Raw genomic sequence first — 18,698 nt, 5'->3', positions numbered from 1 at the left:
GTTTACACTGTGGGTATTATAGCCTTGCCCTATATCAAATGAAATCCCTCTTCATGATCAGTCCATATAGTTCCTTCAAACACTCCGATGTACGTTTCATTGATTACACTCAGCTTTTTACGTGAGTAGGACTGGCTCTGTTGTTATACTGCAATCCATTGTAAACAGATTTATGTGAGATGATCTAAAGCTCGTTGCTGAGGTGAGATGATTTAAGAAGTCTTGTCAATACTGTGAGGTCAGTAAAATGATTTTAGAAATGCAAATTTTAGCTTGAGAACAGTTTATCTTGCTATGTGGAGTTCTGCAATGCATGCGAAGGAGAGGTTCCTACATTAGAATATAAAGTTTAAAAAACAATCCTAAACGTTTTGATTGGTTTCTCTCCATGCTGGATATGTTTTTGATCATCGGCCTAAAATGAAAAATAAAAGTAGAAAAAAAAAAATTGTGATAAATAATAATTAGCAAAATATAACAGATTTATGGTGTAAAACACTAGGATAAATACAATATATGTGTTTCAGAGATTAACATAACTGAATAAAAATTCTTTAAGAGACAGAAAATAAAATGAAGAATACGTATGCAATTACTGACATCTAGTGGTAATATAACACATTACAGACAAACTGTAACTAACTAAAGGGATAATATGTGTATGTGAGGAAGGGTATGAAGGTGGAATTACATGAAGATATAGGTGTTCAAAGAGGAGGTACTGAAGCATCACTGTTGGTTCAGTCAGGTGAATGACAGGAGAATCAGAAGCCTGCACAAACAGTGAGGAAGAGCTCCCAGCCAGTGATAATTCAACAATATCCATGACAGTTGGAACTCTGCAGTTCCAGAAACTCAGTGGCTATTCATGGAAATAAACAAATATAAAATACATATACTCACCGACTTCATGTTACTCGCTTGCATTGCTTTGCTGAACACTAGTGAGAGAGAGAATCCGTATAGGACAGAGACGGGGAGAAAGGAGAGCACCAGCATTATTCATACATTATTCATCACCTAAACTATCACACAGACCCCATTTCAATAACAGTTTAACAGTAATTTTTATTTTTCTTATAATTTACAGGACAGCTTGCTAAGCAGCTACAGATAGTGGCCCTGTGTATACTGCTCACTGGGAGACTGCGCACCTTAGGTGCTCTTGCGCTTACTCTCCCCACACAGCCAATAAAAATCACTTTGTGTAATTTACAGCTGTGTAAGCAGTAATGGTGAAGTAATGGGAGAGGGGGCCACAAAATGAAGTTTGTGATGTGGTCTCTGTGTCATGGTCAGGAGAAAGTGCCATACAGTGTGAATGAGTGAGTTGACAGTGGTGATCCCTACTTGAGTAGACACAGGTTTTATACCCACCATTACTGTCCTAGTTGTACTTTTAGCCTGAATCTATTTTATTGGAGGAAGCCGGATTAGTCATTGCTGATGTGTGAAGAGAGGATCACCGGGTGGGGGAAGCTGCTCTTGCTGTGAAAAGAATAAAGGTAAGTATTTAAACAAAACGACTGCTTTCTAAACTTTGATTAATGAAAGTGCCCCTGTTTTTAATAGTATTTTTAAAAACCGGGCTTTCATTCATCAAAGTGTACCTTCACTTTAATTTAATTGGTAGTTAGTTTAAACTTAGTTTTTTTTAATTTGACAGGTAAGTTTTAATTTAATTTAAGATAGGGAAATTGTAATTTTAATCTAACGTTAGGGGGGGCATTAGGTTTAGGGGTTACTAGTTTCAATTAGTTTATTGCGATGTGGGGGCTTTCGGTTTAGGGGTTAATAGTTTAATTTAGTATATTTCGTTGTGGGGGGCTTGCGGTTTAGGTTAATAGGTTTATTATAGTGGCAGCGGTGTAGGGCTTAATAACTGTAGTATAGTGGGGACGATGTGGGCGGACGGCAGATTAGGGTTTAATAATATTTAAATAGTGTTTGCGATGCGGGAGGGCAGCGGTTTAGGGGTTAATAAATTTTAAGTGGAGGCGATATTGGGAGCGGCAAATTAAAGGGACAGTCTAGTCCAAAAAAAACTTTCATGATTCAGATAGGGCATGTAATTTTAAACAATTTTCCAATTTACTTTTATCACCAATTTTCTTTGTTCTCTTGGTATTCTTAGTTGAAAGCTTAACCTAGGAGGTTCATATGCTAATTTCTTAGACCTTGAAGGCCACCTCTTTTCAGATTGCATTTTAACAGTTTTTCACCACCAGAGGGTGTTAGTTCATGTTTTTCATATAGAGAACACTGTGCTCATGCACGTGAAGTTATCTGGGAGCCATCATTGATTGGTTAAACTACAAGTCTGTCAAAAGAACTGAAATAAAGGGGCAGTTTGCAGAGGCTTAGATACAAGCTAATCACAGAGGTAAAAAATATATAAATATAACTGTTGGTTATGCAAAACTGGGGAATGGGTAAAAAAGGGATTATCTTTCTTTTTAAACAATAATAATTCTGGTGTAGACTGTCCCTTTAAGGGTTAATAACTTTATTATAGTATTTGCAATGCGGGTTTAGGGGTTAATAGGTAGTTTACGGGTGTTTAGTGTACTTTGTGACAGTTTAGTTATGAGTTTTATGTAACCGTTTTGTAGCGTAAAACTCATAACTACTGCTCTCAGATTGTGAAACGGATCTTGTCGTATAGGCTGGAACGCAAGCTTTTTAGCCTCACCGCAAAACTTGTAATGGCAGCGCTATGGAAGTCCCATGAAAAAAAACAGAATTTATGTTTACCTGATAAATTACTTTCTCCAACGGTGTGTCCGGTCCACAGCGTCATCCTTACTTGTGGGATATTCTCTTCCCCAACAGGAAATGGCAAAGAGCCCAGCAAAGCTGGTCACATGATCCCTCCTAAGCTCTGCCTTCCCCAGTCATTCGACCGACGTAAAGGAGGAATATTTGCATAGGAGAAACCATATGATACCGTGGTGACTGTAGTTAAAGAAAATAAATTATCAGACCTGATTAAAAAACCAGGGCGGGCCGTGGACCGGACACACCGTTGGAGAAAGTAATTTATCAGGTAAACATAAATTCTGTTTTCTCCAACATAGGTATGTCCGGTCCACGGCGTCATCCTTACTTGTGGGAACCAATACCAAAGCTTTAGGACACGGATGAAGGGAGGGAGCAAATCAGGTCACCTAGATGGAAGGCACCACGGCTTGCAAAAATAGCCTCAGAAGAAGCAAAAGTATCAAACTTGTAAAATTTAGTAAAAGTGTGCAGTGAAGACCAAGTCGCTGCCTTACATATCTGATCAACAGAAGCCTCGTTCTTGAAGGCCCATGTGGAAGCCACAGCCCTAGTGGAATGAGCTGTGATTCTTTCAGGAGGCTGCCGTCCGGCAGTCTCATAAGCCAATCTGATGATGCTTTTAATCCAAAAAGAGAGAGAGGTAGAAGTTGCTTTTTGACCTCTCCTTTTACCAGAATAAACAACAAACAAGGAAGATGTTTGTCTAAAATCCTTTGTAGCATCTAAATAGAATTTTAGAGCACGAACAACATCCAAATTGTGCAACAAACGTTCCTTCTTAGAAACTGGATTCGGACACAAAGAAGGCACGACTATCTCCTGGTTAATGTTTTTGTTAGAAACAACTTTCGTAAGAAAACCAGGTTTAGTACGTAAAACCACCTTATCTGCATGGAACACCAGATAAGGAGGAGAACACTGCAGAGCAGATAATTCTGAAACTCTTCTAGCAGAAGAAATTGCAACCAAAAACAAAACTTTCCAAGATAATAACTTAATATCAACGGAATGTAAGGGTTCAAACGGAACCCCCTGAAGAACTGAAAGAACTAAATTGAGACTCCAAGGAGGAGTCAAAGGTTTGTAAACAGGCTTGATTCTAACCAGAGCCTGAACAAAGGCTTGAACATCTGGCACAGCTGCCAGCTTTTTGTGAAGTAACACAGACAAGGCAGAAATCTGTCCCTTCAAGGAACTTGCAGATAATCCTTTCTCCAAACCTTCTTGAAGAAAGGATAGAATCTTAGGAATTTTTACCTTGTCCCAAGGGAATCCTTTAGATTCACACCAACAGATATATTTTTTCCATATTTTGTGGTAATTTTTTCTAGTTACAGGCTTTCTGGCCTGAACAAGAGTATCAATGACAGAATCTGAGAACCCTCGCTTTGATAAGATCAAGCGTTCAATCTCCAAACAGTCAGTTGGAGTGAGACCAGATTCGGATGTTCAAACGGACCTTGAACAAGAAGGTCTCGTCTCAAAGGTAGCTTCCATGGTGGAGCCGATGACATATTCACCAGGTCTGCATACCAAGTCCTGCGTGGCCACGCAGGAGCTATCAAGATCACCGATGCCCTCTCCTGATTGATCCTGGCTACCAGCCTGGGGATGAGAGGAAACGGCGGGAATACATAAGCTAGTTTGAAGGTCCAAGGTGCTACTAGTGCATCTACTAGAGTCGCCTTGGGATCCCTGGATCTGGACCCGTAGCAAGGAACCTTGAAGTTCTGACGAGAGGCCATCAGATCCATGTCTGGAATGCCCCACAATTGAGTAATTTGGGCAAAGATTTCCGGATGGAGTTCCCACTCCCCCGGATGAAATGTCTGACGACTCAGAAAATCCGCTTCCCAATTTTCCACTCCTGGGATGTGGATTGCAGACAAGTGGCAGGAGTGAGTCTCCGCCCATTGAATGATTTTGGTCACTTCTTCCATCGCCAGGGAACTCCTTGGTCCCCCCTGATGGTTGATGTACGCAACAGTCGTCATGTTGTCTGATTGAAACCGTATGAACTTGGCCTTTGCTAGCTGAGGCCAAGCCTTGAGAGCATTGAATATCGCTCTCAGTTCCAGAATATTTATCGGGAGAAGAGATTCTTCCCGAGACCAAAGACCCTGAGCTTTCAGGGGTCCCCAGACCGCGCCCCAGCCCACCAGACTGGCGTCGGTCGTGACAATGACCCACTCTGGTCTGCGGAAGCTCATCCCCTGTGACAGGTTGTCCAGGGACAGCCACCAACGGAGTGAATCTCTGGTCCTCTGATCTACTTGTATCGTCGGAGACAAGTCTGTATAGTCCCCATTCCACTGACTGAGCATGCACAGTTGTAATGGTCTTAGATGAATTCGCGCAAAAGGAACTATGTCCATTGCCGCTACCATCAAACCTATTACTTCCATGCACTGCGCTATGGAAGGAAGAGGAACAGAATGAAGTATTTGACAAGAGTTTAGAAGTTTTGATTTTCTGGCCTCTGTCAGAAAAATCCTCATTTCTAAGGAGTCTATTATTGTTCCCAAGAAGGGAACCCTTGTTGACGGAGATAGAGAACTTTTTTCTACGTTCACTTTCCATCCGTGAGATCTGAGAAAGGCCAGGACAATGTCCGTGTGAGCCTTTGCTTGAGGAAGGGACGACGCTTGAATCAGAATGTCGTCCAAGTAAGGTACTACTGCAATGCCCCTTGGTCTTAGCACCGCTAGAAGGGACCCTAGTACCTTTGTGAAAATCCTTGGAGCAGTGGCTAATCCGAACGGAAGTGCCACAAACTGGTAATGCTTGTCCAGGAATGCGAACCTTAGGAACCGATGATGTTCCTTGTGGATAGGAATATGTAGATACGCATCCTTTAAATCCACCGTGGTCATGAATTGACCTTCCTGGATGGAAGGAAGAATTGTTCGAATGGTTTCCATTTTGAACGATGGAACCTTGAGAAACTTGTTTAGGATCTTGAGATCTAAGATTGGTCTGAATGTTCCCTCTTTTTTGGGAACTACGAACAGATTGGAGTAGAACCCCATCCCTTGTTCTCCTAAAGGAACAGGATGAATCACTCCCATTTTTAACAGGTCTTCTACACAATGTAAGAATGCCTGTCTTTTTATGTGGTCTGAAGACAATTGAGACCTGTGGAACCTCCCCCTTGGGGGAAGCCCCTTGAATTCCAGAAGATAACCTTGGGAGACTATTTCTAGTGCCCAAGGATCCAGAACATCTCTTGCCCAAGCCTGAGCGAAGAGAGAGAGTCTGCCCCCCACCAGATCCGGTCCCGGATCGGGGGCCAACATCTCATGCTGTCTTGGTAGCAGTGGCAGGTTTCTTGGCCTGCTTTCCTTTGTTCCAGCCTTGCATTGGTCTCCAGGCTGGCTTGGCTTGAGAAGTATTACCCTCTTGCTTAGAGGACGTAGCACTTGGGGCTGGTCCGTTTCTGCGAAAGGGACGAAAATTTGGTTTATTTTTGGCCTTGAAAGACCTATCCTGAGGAAGGGCGTGGCCCTTGCCCCCAGTGATATCAGAGATAATCTCTTTCAAGTCAGGGCCAAACAGCGTTTTCCCCTTGAAAGGAATGTTAAGCAATTTGTTCTTGGAAGACGCATCCGCTGACCAAGATTTTAACCAAAGCGCTCTGCGCGCCACAATAGCAAAACCAGAATTTTTCGCCGCTAACCTAGCCAATTGCAAAGTGGCGTCTAGGGTGAAAGAATTAGCCAATTTGAGAGCATGAATTCTGTCCATAATCTCCTCATAAGAAGAAGAATTATTATTGAGCGCCTTTTCTAGCTCATCGAACCAGAAACACGCTGCTGTAGTGACAGGAACAATGCATGAAATTGGTTGTAGAAGGTAACCTTGCTGAACAAACATCTTTTTAAGCAAACCTTCTAATTTTTTATCCATAGGATCTTTGAAAGCACAACTATCTTCTATGGGTATAGTGGTGCGTTTGTTTAGAGTAGAAACCGCCCCCTCGACCTTGGGGACTGTCTGCCATAAGTCCTTTCTGGGGTCGACCATAGGAAACAATTTTTTAAATATGGGGGGAGGGACGAAAGGTATACCGGGCCTTTCCCATTCTTTATTTACAATGTCCGCCACCCGCTTGGGTATAGGAAAAGCTTCGGGGGGCCCCGGGACCTCTAGGAACTTGTCCATTTTACATAGTTTCTCTGGAATGACCAAATTCTCACAATCATCCAGAGTGGATAACACCTCCTTAAGCAGAGCGCGGAGATGTTCCAATTTAAATTTAAATGTAATCACATCAGGTTCAGCTTGTTGAGAAATTTTCCCTGAATCTGAAATTTCTCCCTCAGACAAAACCTCCCTGGCCCCCTCAGACTGGTGTAGGGGCCCTTCAGAACCAATATCATCAGCGTCCTCATGCTCTTCAGTATTTTCTAAAACAGAGCAGTCGCGCTTTCGCTGATAAGTGGGCATTTTGGCTAAAATGTTTTTGATAGAATTATCCATTACAGCCGTTAATTGTTGCATAGTAAGGAGTATTGGCGCGCTAGATGTACTAGGGGCCTCCTGTGTGGGCAAGACTGGTGTAGACGAAGGAGGGGATGATGCAGTACCATGCTTACTCCCCTCACTTGAGGAATCATCTTGGGCATCATTTTCTCTAAATTTTGTGTCACATAAATCACATCTATTTAAATGAGAAGGAACCTTGGCTTCCCCACATTCAGAACACAGTCTATCTGGTAGTTCAGACATGTTAAACAGGCAAAAACTTGATAACAAAGTACAAAAAACGTTTTAAAATAAAACGTTACTGTCACTTTAAATTTTAAACTGAACACACTTTATTACTGCAATTGCGAAAAAGTATGAAGGAATTGTTCAAAATTCACCAAAATTTCACCACAATTTGGAAGCTTTAACCCTTAAAATAACGGAACCGGAGCCGTTTTTATATTTAACCCCTTTACAGTCCCGGGTATCTGCTTTGCTGAGACCCAACCAAGCCCAAAGGGGAATACGATACCAAATGACGCCTTCAGAAAGTCTTTTCTATGTATCAGAGCTCCTCACACATGCATCTGCATGTCATGCTTCTCAAAAACAAGTGCGCAATAGAGGCGCGAAAATGAGACTCTGCCTATGATTAGGGAAAGCCCCTAGAGAATAAGGTGTCCAATACAGTGCCTGCCGGTTATTTTACATAATTCCCAAGATTAAAATAATTCCTCAAGGCTATGGAGTATAAAATATGTTTATATATAAATCGATTTAGCCCAGAAAATGTCTACAGTCTTAAAAAGCCCTTGTGAAGCCCTTTTTTTCTTTCTGTAATAAAAATGGCTTACCGGATCCCATAGGGAAAATGACAGCTTCCAGCATTACATCGTCTTGTTAGAATGAGTCATACCTCAAGCAGCAAAAGTCTGCTCACTGTTCCCCCAACTGAAGTTAATTCCTCTCAACAGTCCTGTGTGGAAACAGCCATCGATTTTAGTAACGGTTGCTAAAATCATTTTCCTCTTACAAACAGAAATCTTCATCTCTTTTCTGTTTCAGAGTAAATAGTACATACCAGCACTATTTTAAAATAACAAACTCTTGATTGAATAATAAAAACTACAGTTAAACACTAAAAAACTCTAAGCCATCTCCGTGGAGATGTTGCCTGTACAACGGCAAAGAGAATGACTGGGGAAGGCGGAGCCTAGGAGGGATCATGTGACCAGCTTTGCTGGGCTCTTTGCCATTTCCTGTTGGGGAAGAGAATATCCCACAAGTAAGGATGACGCCGTGGACCGGACACACCTATGTTGGAGAAACGTAATTTTTACGTGTGCGGGACTGACATTGCGTTACAGGCTAAAAGGCTTGCGGTACAGCTAGACCGACAAGACTCGTAATTACTGGGGTGCTGTTTTAATGCTGAAATTACAATTTGTACAGCGTTAAAACACGAACGCAAAACTCGTAATCTAGGTGATTATTTGTCAACTTCAGAGCAGCAATGCACTTCTAGAAGCCATCTGATAACATCTGGTAAACCGATTACAAAAGACAAAATGTGTGTAACCACTAATAACCAGCTAACTCCCAGCATATGTACATGTGCTTTGCAACAAAGGCTACAAAGAGAACAAAGTCAATTTGAAAAAAAATTGGAACGTTGTTTAAAACAGTGAGGGCCAACTTCCTAACACATGGGGGTCATAGATCAATATTTTAGAAGCCTTAAGGGCCACATATTAATTTATAAATATTAAACTCACTAATAATGGTAAAATGCTCAGGGTCACAGTGCCAGATTAGGTAATGTTACCCACTATTTGTGTTCTCCCCTTCAAAAGGGTTCCAATTTTTTTCTGGGGCCACAAAATCTATGGAACATATTGTCAGTTCTACTTTTACCCTGGGGCTGCGAAAACAAGTGCAGAGGGCTCCATGTGACCCGGGGGCCACCAGTTGGCTATCCCTGGTTTAAAATGATATGCCCTATCTGAATAAAGAAAGAACACATTTGGATTTTATTCCCTTTAAACGTGTCTTAAAGTTATATGCACAATCTAAATGATTGAAGTTTAATTTTGACTTTCAAACCCTTTAAAGGGATATGAAACCAAAAATGTTTCCAGATAGAGCATATCATTTTGAACAACTTTCCAATTTACTTTTGTTATCTAATTTGCTTAGTGTCTTGGTATATTTTGTCGAAAAGCATACCTAGGTAGGTTCAGGAGCTGGGAGCTAACTGCTGATTGGGGTTGCACATATATACCTCTTATCATTGGCTCACTTATGTGTTCAGCTAGCTCCCAGTAGTACATTGCTGTTCCTTCAACAAAGGATACCAAAAGAATGAAACAACATTGATAATAGAAGTAAACTAGAAAGTAGTCTAAAAATGCATGCTCTGAGGGCTATTTATTAAATGTCTGTCGGACCTGATCCGACAGTGCGGATCAGGTCCGACAGACATCGCTGAATGCAGAGAGCAATGCGCTCTCCGTATTCAGCATTGCACCAGCAGCTCTTGTGAGCTACTGGTGCAACGCCGCCACCTGCAGACTGGCAGCCAATCGGACGCCAGCAGAGAGGTGTCAATCAACCTGATCGTACTCGATCGGGTTGAATTGTAGCTATTCCTGTCCGCCTCATCAGAGCAGGCAGACAGGGTTATGGAGCAGCGGTCTTTAGACCACTACTTCATAACTGCTGTTTCTGGCGAGTCTGAAGACTCGCCAGAAACACGGGCCCACGAGCTCCATACGGAGCTTGATAAATGGGCCTCTCTGTCTGCATCATGAAAGAACATTTTTGGGTTTCCTGTCCCTTTATGTACATATTTGGAAACAATGGTATCCATAGTATCTCTATTTAAAATAGCCACATAAATCCACAGCATTTTACATCTGAACCCTGTATACCATTTATGCAGAATATTTTGTTGATCCTCTAAAAAGTATTCTAAAATTACCGTAAATAACAAGGTTATGTTAAAACTGATAAATGAAAATACAAACGATTTAACTAACATTTTTTTTTATTTATTTTTAAACATACACATTATATACAATCTGTTAATGCAATTGTATTGTACATTTAATACATATTTTTCTATCAGTCTCTTGTGATTTCCAAAAATATAACAGATTTTTTTATATATAAATGTATTTACCTTTCAAAAAGAGAAATGTTAAAAATAAGTAAATTTGTACTTGCATTCCGCTTGTTTTTTTACAGCCATCTCCCCTATTTTCTTTATAAAAAAGAACACTTTGGCAAACTCTTGGATATTTTTAAACAAAAGAAAAAAAATGAAAATATGAAAATAGATGATAATCCAGGCTCAAAACTGTCATAGCTTATAGCACTTCCAACTGACTCTAGCTTGCACATACAGGTTTATCCAGTTCCTATTTTACATTTTGGTATGAGAAAGATTCAATAAGGAACTTAGTTATATAATTGCCTAATTGCTATGTTGAATACGGACTGTAGAAAGACTAGGGGGTAGATTTATATATATATATATATATATATATATATATATATATATATATACATATATATAATAAAACCTTTAGGACAATGATTTTCTTTTTTTAGCTTGCATATATTTCTCTTTTGCCATTTCATCAATTTACTGCCTAAACCTATTGGTCTGAATCCTCCATTCTTCGTAGTTTAATTTCTTTATCTAGCGCTAAATTTTCTGGAATACACTTTTCTACTGTGATTTCACACAGTAGAAAAAACTATTAAAAACAGGGGCACTTTCATTCATGAAAGTTTACATTACACCGGATTTTACAAATACTTACCTTCTTCTCCTGAAACACCGGATCGCCGATCCCACGCCTACAGCTCCTCTGTACTTCGTCAGCAATGACAAAATCAGCTCTCTCCAATTGTGGCTTTCCCCCCCCGGAGCGTTTATCTGGTTAGGCTACGCTGTGATTGGAGGAAGCCGGTTTTGTCATTGCTGTGTTAGTACAGCAGGAAGAAGCAGGCGGGGCGATCAGCGATCCAGTGTTTCAGGAGAAGAAGGTATTTGTAAAATCCGGTGCAATGTAAACTTTCATGAATGAAAGTGCCCCTGTTTTTAATCTTTTTTTTTTTTTTTAAAAAACGAGCACCGATTCCTGAAAGTTGACATTTAATTTAAGCATTGTTTTGCACTATATTGTACTAAATGCATATTACAAATTGAAAGCATAATTTTCATGCTCAAGTACAAGTTACTAGAGCTGAAAGTAAACCATGATTCCCATTGAGAAGTTACCAGAAACCTACCAGATACACCGTAACAAATGCAAATCACTAAAACAATGGCCATAATGAATATCCCTTACAATACAAGTGTTTACACTGATACTGTTGTTCAATGTGAAAGATAAATATCAATTTGTGTATGTGAAAATAACCATTTCACTTCCAAAAGAACTTGTAAATTAGTCATACATTTTAGCTGGGGCATTATGTGTATACGGTACATGTGTGTATGATGTGTAATTTATATGCATTATACTGTAACATTATTCATTATAAAGTTTGTTGTAAAAAAAATAATTTTTTTATTTTTTTATTTTGACATGGCTTTGGTTTAGAGACAAGATTAATAATACAGGATATTAATATCTTGCATTAAAAACATACGCTGCTTTTCTCTATTATCAAAAGCCCTTTGTTCTTTTGACATCCTTTATTGAAGAACACACCTATGTAAGCTCAGGAGAAGCAGTTTACTGGGAGCTAGCTGATGATTTGTAGCTGCCCATATATGCCTTCTTGTTTTTGAATTACTCAATGTGTTCCGCTGGCTCTCATTGCTGCTCCTGGAACAAAGGATATCTAGGGAATTAAAGGGCCATAATACCCAAATGTTTAAACACTTGAAAGTGATGCAGCATAGCTGTAAAAAGCTGACTAGAAAATATCACCTGAACATCTCTATGTAAAAAAGAAAGATATTTTACCTCAAAAGTTCCTCAGTAGCCACCTCCCATTGTAAAGGATTTCTAAGCAGCATTTTAGTGTGTCTGTCCTGGGACAGCTGAAAGGATGAGCCTCGTGAACGCTCATATTATTTCACCAATCAGGTAAAGGAAGCTTACTATGAAATCTCATGAGAGTTAAGTCAAATCTCATGAGATCACAGTAAGAGTTCATGACCTCAGCACTGCTGATGCTGATTGACTGCTGTTCATTTCTTCATTTTTTATTTTATTTTTTACCTGCAGCTGAGTATAACTTTTTACACAGAACTTACTCTGCTGAGCTGTGCTAAGCTGAGGAGATTGTGAGGTAAAATATCTTCCTTTTTTACATAGAGGTGATATTTTCCTGTCAGCTTTATACAGTTATACTGCATTAGTTTCAAGTGATTTAGCATATGAGCATTATGTCCCTTTAAGTAAATTTACTTTACTGTCTCTTTAAGTTGTTTAGTTTTGTGATGAGATTGCAGGTAAGGTTTCCTTCTACTGGCCCTCCAATGCAAATATGTGTGCAAGCCTTGCTGGAGATTGGACACTATTACATTAGCATTACTCCATTGCTATCTAAATCTCCCTGCACTTCCTTTGCAGTGATATGGGAGAGTTTTATTTTGCTTTCTTAACCACTCTTTGAGTAGTTCTACTGGAGATTAATCTTGGTCTTTCAGATATTACCTTCGCTTCAACAATTCCTCTTAACATTCCACCCCTTAATGCCATTTTGTCTTGTGGAAAGTGCAAGCAGGAAATGTTTAGATATATTTTAAAAACGTCCCCTGCTTTGTAAGAATGAATTATCCTTATTCTCTGAATGAATTGTCCTTATTCTCTGACCCACGGTGAGATGTTTCGAAGAAACCATGGCTGTTGAACAGAAGCAAACCACCCTAAGAGGTCAGATAATTTACCAACTTCTGGAACTATCAAATCTAGACATAGATTAATGACTAAAAATTCAATTGAGAGTGAGACAATGTTGTGAGACCTTACAAAGAAATCTCTAACGAATCATCTGCAAGGGTGTCCATACTTTTGCACGCCACATTTACCTTTTTTTCCAGCAAGGTAAATCCAACAAATAAATAGAAACTGTGCATTTAAATTTGCAGAAATCTCTTGAGTTTAAGTCGCTTCAGGTTTGTTCAATTGTTTTCAGTTAGAAAATATGTTATTTGGTCACTGGTACCCATATTTTGCATCAGAATATAGTACCTGCATGAAAATCATCTTGTGTAGATTTTCACACAATGTAATCTAGTTTTACAATAATTATTAGGGACATCTGTAAATATGTAATGATTAGAAATGCAAAGATTTATAAACCCTGACAACACTAACAAAACGTGAACAGTCATCGCCATGGTGACCAACCATTATCGATATCAAAGTCACATGACGGTTATAACTACATGAAGCCCCTTACCTTTGTGATCACCACATATTAGATTGATTCAAGTAATACCTCTCCAGTACAAGGAAATACTTTATTTCAAGTACGGAGCCATTTGTATTACACATTACATTAATGGTGGTTAGGAACTACTATTCCCAGTAAGTAATGTGGCACCTGTAGGCTAGGACAAAATAATAGTTCCCAGATGCGCTACAAGTGATGGCAGTCACAGATTAAGACATGCTGACATTAAAATGATAGTGTCCATACAGAAGACCAGTGTGAGCTAGCAGTATTTGCAAGTACACAGTGTTTGACTAGACTGACTAGAGGCATAAGGCATGTATTTGCAGTTGGTTCACTAAACTGGGTCACAGCGTTCCTCATCCTCAGAGGTGGCGGATGAGTTAAGGAGCAGCGGTCTTAAGACTGCTGTTTCTTAACTCCTGTTTCGGGCGAGCCTGAAGGCTCAGGCAGAAACAGATGCATTTGGCCCCATTCGGGCCATGATAAATCGCCCCCTATGTGTCCTGCTGTCCATTAGCTGCATTCTATGTCTGGCTGACCATTACCTGCATAGCTTTCCCTGCATGGTGTGTTCTGTTACCCCTTACATGCATAAATGTGTCCTGCTGTCCATTACATGCAAGCGTCCTGACCAAAACATGCTTAATCAGCCCTTATGGCCATTACCTGCATACGTGTCCTGTTAATCTGTGACTTTATGGATTGCCCTGCGTGCCTATTTCTTCATTATTCATCCCAAGTCCTTGGACTTGTCTTTATATGTACATATCCGATCAGAGACATATCTGAGATTCTTGTGCACACTACAGATACCTTAATAAAGTGTTCAACTTTAGGGTAAGGTAAATATTTTGAATATACCATCCAATGTTTGTTTTCATTAAAGGGACAGTATACACTCATTTTCATATAACTGAATGTAATAGACACTACTATAAAGAATAAGATGCACAGACACTGATACAAAAATCCAGTATAAAACTGTTTAAAAACTCACTTACAAGCTCTCAGTTTAGCTCTGTTGAAAAGGTAGCTGGAAAGCCCACTGCAAGTGGGAAATAAGACACTCCCCCCTCCCCCTTCTTTTGCATATGAAAAGACCCATTAAACAAACAGGAGCAAGCTGGAGAAGGTAGCTGACAGTATTCACATAAAACTTTGGGGCTTGGTTAGGAGTCTAAAAAGCTGAGCAATGTTATTTAAAAATAAGCAAAACTATACATTTAAAAAAAACAAAAAACACTTTATGGGCTATATAAATAGATCATCTACAAAACATTTATGCAAAGAAAAAATGAGTGTATAATGTCCCTTTAAAATAAGCATTGCATAAACAAAAGAGTAATATAATTTGCATTTGTACAGCCCCTTTCTAGTACCTTTCAATTTGAACTTAGATTTTTGGTCATAATGGTATGAGTGTGTGAATGCTAGACATGCAATTATTTGTAATCTAGACTTTGGCCTACTTTTCATTGCTGTTGTAAACTGGTGGTAACAAGTGTCTCCATTAACGTCTATGGAGATGTTTTATGTTACCAATAGTTTACACAGTTTAAAACAGCAATGGAAACTAGGCATTTGAACAGATTTGTTTTTGATGGAAAGAGAAGGTTGTGTATAAATGTGTGTACAAGTAAAAGACTATAGACTATTTAACGTTTTTTCCTCTTAGGAATAATTGTAGATTTATTGTCTTACAATTTGCATTGTAGTTTCACTAATATAAAAAAAAATTCAATTTGAACTCTCAAGTGTTCACAGGTTTGTTCACACTACACAAATTGTACAATTTTAAAAATCACCCAACAAGTATTACATACAATTATTTTACATGATAGAAAAATAGTTGTCCATTTCATTGTTTCATTTATTTTTTTGCATTACTAAATTGGTTCAAACAATGTTCCAATGACATTTTGCAGTCTGCACAAGGCCACTGCTGAAAATGTTAAAATACGTAATTGCAAATATGTACTAAACTCCTGCTTTGACACATCTGTACTCTTCAACAAAATATGGCACTTGTAATTAACAAAAATCATTTCTGGGGCCACATTTGCAGTATTCTTATATAAAGGACCAGTAAATACAGTAGATTTGCATAAACAACAAATGCATGATAAAAAAAAGTCAATGCTATAGCACTTAGTCTGAACTTCAAATGAGTAGTAGATTTTCTTTCTGACAAATTTCAAAGTTATATCTATTTCCACTCCCCCCGTATCATGTGACAACCATCAGCCAATCACAAATGTATATACGTATATTCTGTGAAATCTTGCACATGCTCAGTAGGAGCTGGTGATTTAAAAAGTGTAAATATAAAAAGACTGTGCACATTTTGTTAATGGAAATAAATTGGAAAATTGTTTAAAATTGCATGCTCTATTTGAATCATGAAAGTTTAAATTTTGACTTGAGTGTCCCTTTAATTACTTTGTAATAAAAATTCTAGCATTCTAGTAGTCTATTAACAAAACTATCAGGAGGTGCTTTGTAACAAGTCTCCTAATCAAGAACAAATTGATTAACACAGATTCTGACTACTTAGCAAACACATGTCTTTATAATCTGAAATGAATTATAATACACCTTTCTTGACATGTTACTTATCTTCTGCATCATTTTCTAGAATTTAAACATTTAAAAGGGATAGAGAGAAGTCAACAGAAATACACAAAAAATGTAAAAAAAAGAGACAGGAAGACCAAAACAGAGACTACTATATATATATATATATAAAGTTTTACTGTGCAAATCTATTTTTCATCTTCAAACCTTTTTACAATATATATTATTAATTAATATAATTTAACCCTGTCAAATAGAACAGTTATGCTAAATACTGTATCAGTTATTCATTCTTAAAGCCACTAACTAAAAAGCTTCCTCTGGATTTTAATCGTTAGCTGGAATGGCAAGCTAAGATAATGTTAAAGGGATATGAAGGTAAAAATTGAAATGTGTATGGGTGCTTTTCAATTTTAAATAAAAACATTTTTGCAATATATTTCCATTAGCAAAAAAGCTTCTAGTAAAAGTTATGACTGCTTTTCAGCGGCATACACAGATATGCTGTGAGGGCCCATGTGCTAGTATTCAGTAGCGGGCAGTGGTGTGTATTGTGAAGACGTGCCATACAATCCACTGCTGGCTCTTTGAGAAAGTCTGGGTATTGAATGTTGGTGCACAGGCCCTCAAAGCATATGTGCGTATGCTGCTGAAAACAGTAGTAACTTACTAGTAATATTTTTGCTAATGGAAGTATATTGGAAAAATTCTTATATTTTTAAATTGAAATGCACCGATGCATATTTCAATTTTGACCTTTCTATTCCTTTAAATGCGAGTGCCACTACACTCAAGAGCCTCTGACAGCAAATTATTTTAAACCGAATTATGCATTGCATAAAATACTAATGCCGTAACAGAACTGAAAATATAGAGGTTGATCACAATCTAATGATTTTTTTTACAGAATATCACCATTAATGTCTACAGGGATTTTTGTAGATAAATCTATTTGATAACATTTTCTAAAGGATTGTGATCAACCTAATTATATAGTAAATGTTTTATAACCACTATTTTCTTCAAAATATACATCTCTAAAAAGCTTGAATGCAAAGCTATAAATAGCAATATATACAGAAATAAAAATATCTAGATACACCTGAACACAAAAACAGACGGACAATGTATCTCTATACTTCATAATGTAGTACTGAGTTAACCATTGTGTCTGTCTTCTTGAGCCTTTATATTGGACATATCATATGATATGACTAAAACAATCATTCCTTCAAGCATTGGGAAAAGGTTTAGGAAGAAATCAATGTTTTTATAGGAAACACAATTAAATAAATTACAAGGTGCAAAATAAAAAGGAGATGATGTTTTAGTGAGGGATACTCTGGTTTACAAAATCAGTAACTAGTATCCAGAAATATTACAGATAAATTAGACCTGATACAAATTAGGCATATTCATTTGCCTGGGTTCTGGTCCGCAAGTCTTTTACAGATCATATTTCCTGAAGATGTCGCTTTCCTTTCCGTGAGGGCTCCATAATGATAGTCATCAGCCAATGAAAGTGCTTAGTGTTTGTTGTAACACCACCAATTTTTTCCCTTCTAGGGTCAGTTTCAAGTGATAATCATGATACATACTAGCGCAAGAACATACTATCTCCTTTGTTGTACACGCTGAGGAAAGAGCGTATACAAGCATCAACTAATTATACAAAACTGATGCTTTATATGCATCTGTACCTTTTTTGTTTTCTTTCAATAAAAAAGTCCAAACATTTAGTGACGTCAGTAAGAGAGGTAGAAACTCTAAATACTGGTGGGAAGCAGCTTAGAAAAAAGGAACCCCTTCTTTGTTTCCAAATGGCACAACAATCTTACTGATTCAACAAAATGTTAATGTAGAAAGCAGCATGCAGCTTTATCTAGGGGTAGTATTTGATCACAATCAGACAAATCCGGCTTGTCCGCTTGGCACCATTCACATATCGGCACAGTTTAGAGATTATTTTTATGGTGTTATTTTTCCCGTGTAACAGATTACTTATTTAAATCCCAACATATTTTTAAAATGAAATATTTAGCTGGCTACATCTGTATTTTCCTCTGTTTGATCCTCATAAGGTTCTTCACTGTTGCTTAGAAGTTTCCCCCTTTCAGCAAAGTCTTCCATCTCCACAGGCAGATAACCATTCCCCACATGTCCTACATCTGCTGGGCTCTCATCCATTGTTGCCGCTATTTCATCCGTGGTATTTCCTTGGATGTACTCACACTGGCCAAAGGTCTTGTTTCTCTTTCTCTGTAGCCACTCTTCTGTGATGTGCTTCAGAAACATTACTGGAATGGGTAAAGAAGCCAATACAATCAAACTTACAAGCATGCCTAGAGCCCAGGATGGGTATGGCAATGCCACTTCTTGTGCCTAGAGTAAAAAAGAAAACAAAAATCATAAATTAAATCAACTTGATATCATACCTATGCCGGAGACATGAA

General features: G+C 38.4%; 1 protein-coding gene across 1 annotated transcript in view; it reads right to left on the bottom strand.

Annotated features, from left to right (window-relative positions):
• Positions 1-10,276: 10,276 nt before the first annotated feature.
• The window catches only part of LOC128638700 (sodium-dependent neutral amino acid transporter B(0)AT2-like), a 94,675-nt gene continuing 86,253 nt past the window's right edge, over positions 10,277-18,698 (bottom strand). The window contains 1 exon segment of the mRNA XM_053690822.1: positions 10,277-18,627. Within this exon segment, the coding sequence (XP_053546797.1) occupies positions 18,283-18,627 (345 nt within the window). The 3' untranslated portion in view covers positions 10,277-18,282.

This window comes from Bombina bombina, chromosome 8, assembly GCF_027579735.1.
Source record: "Bombina bombina isolate aBomBom1 chromosome 8, aBomBom1.pri, whole genome shotgun sequence".
In the NCBI taxonomy this organism is placed as follows: domain Eukaryota; kingdom Metazoa; phylum Chordata; class Amphibia; order Anura; family Bombinatoridae; genus Bombina; species Bombina bombina.
This window is presented reverse-complemented; position numbering and strand designations above follow the sequence as displayed.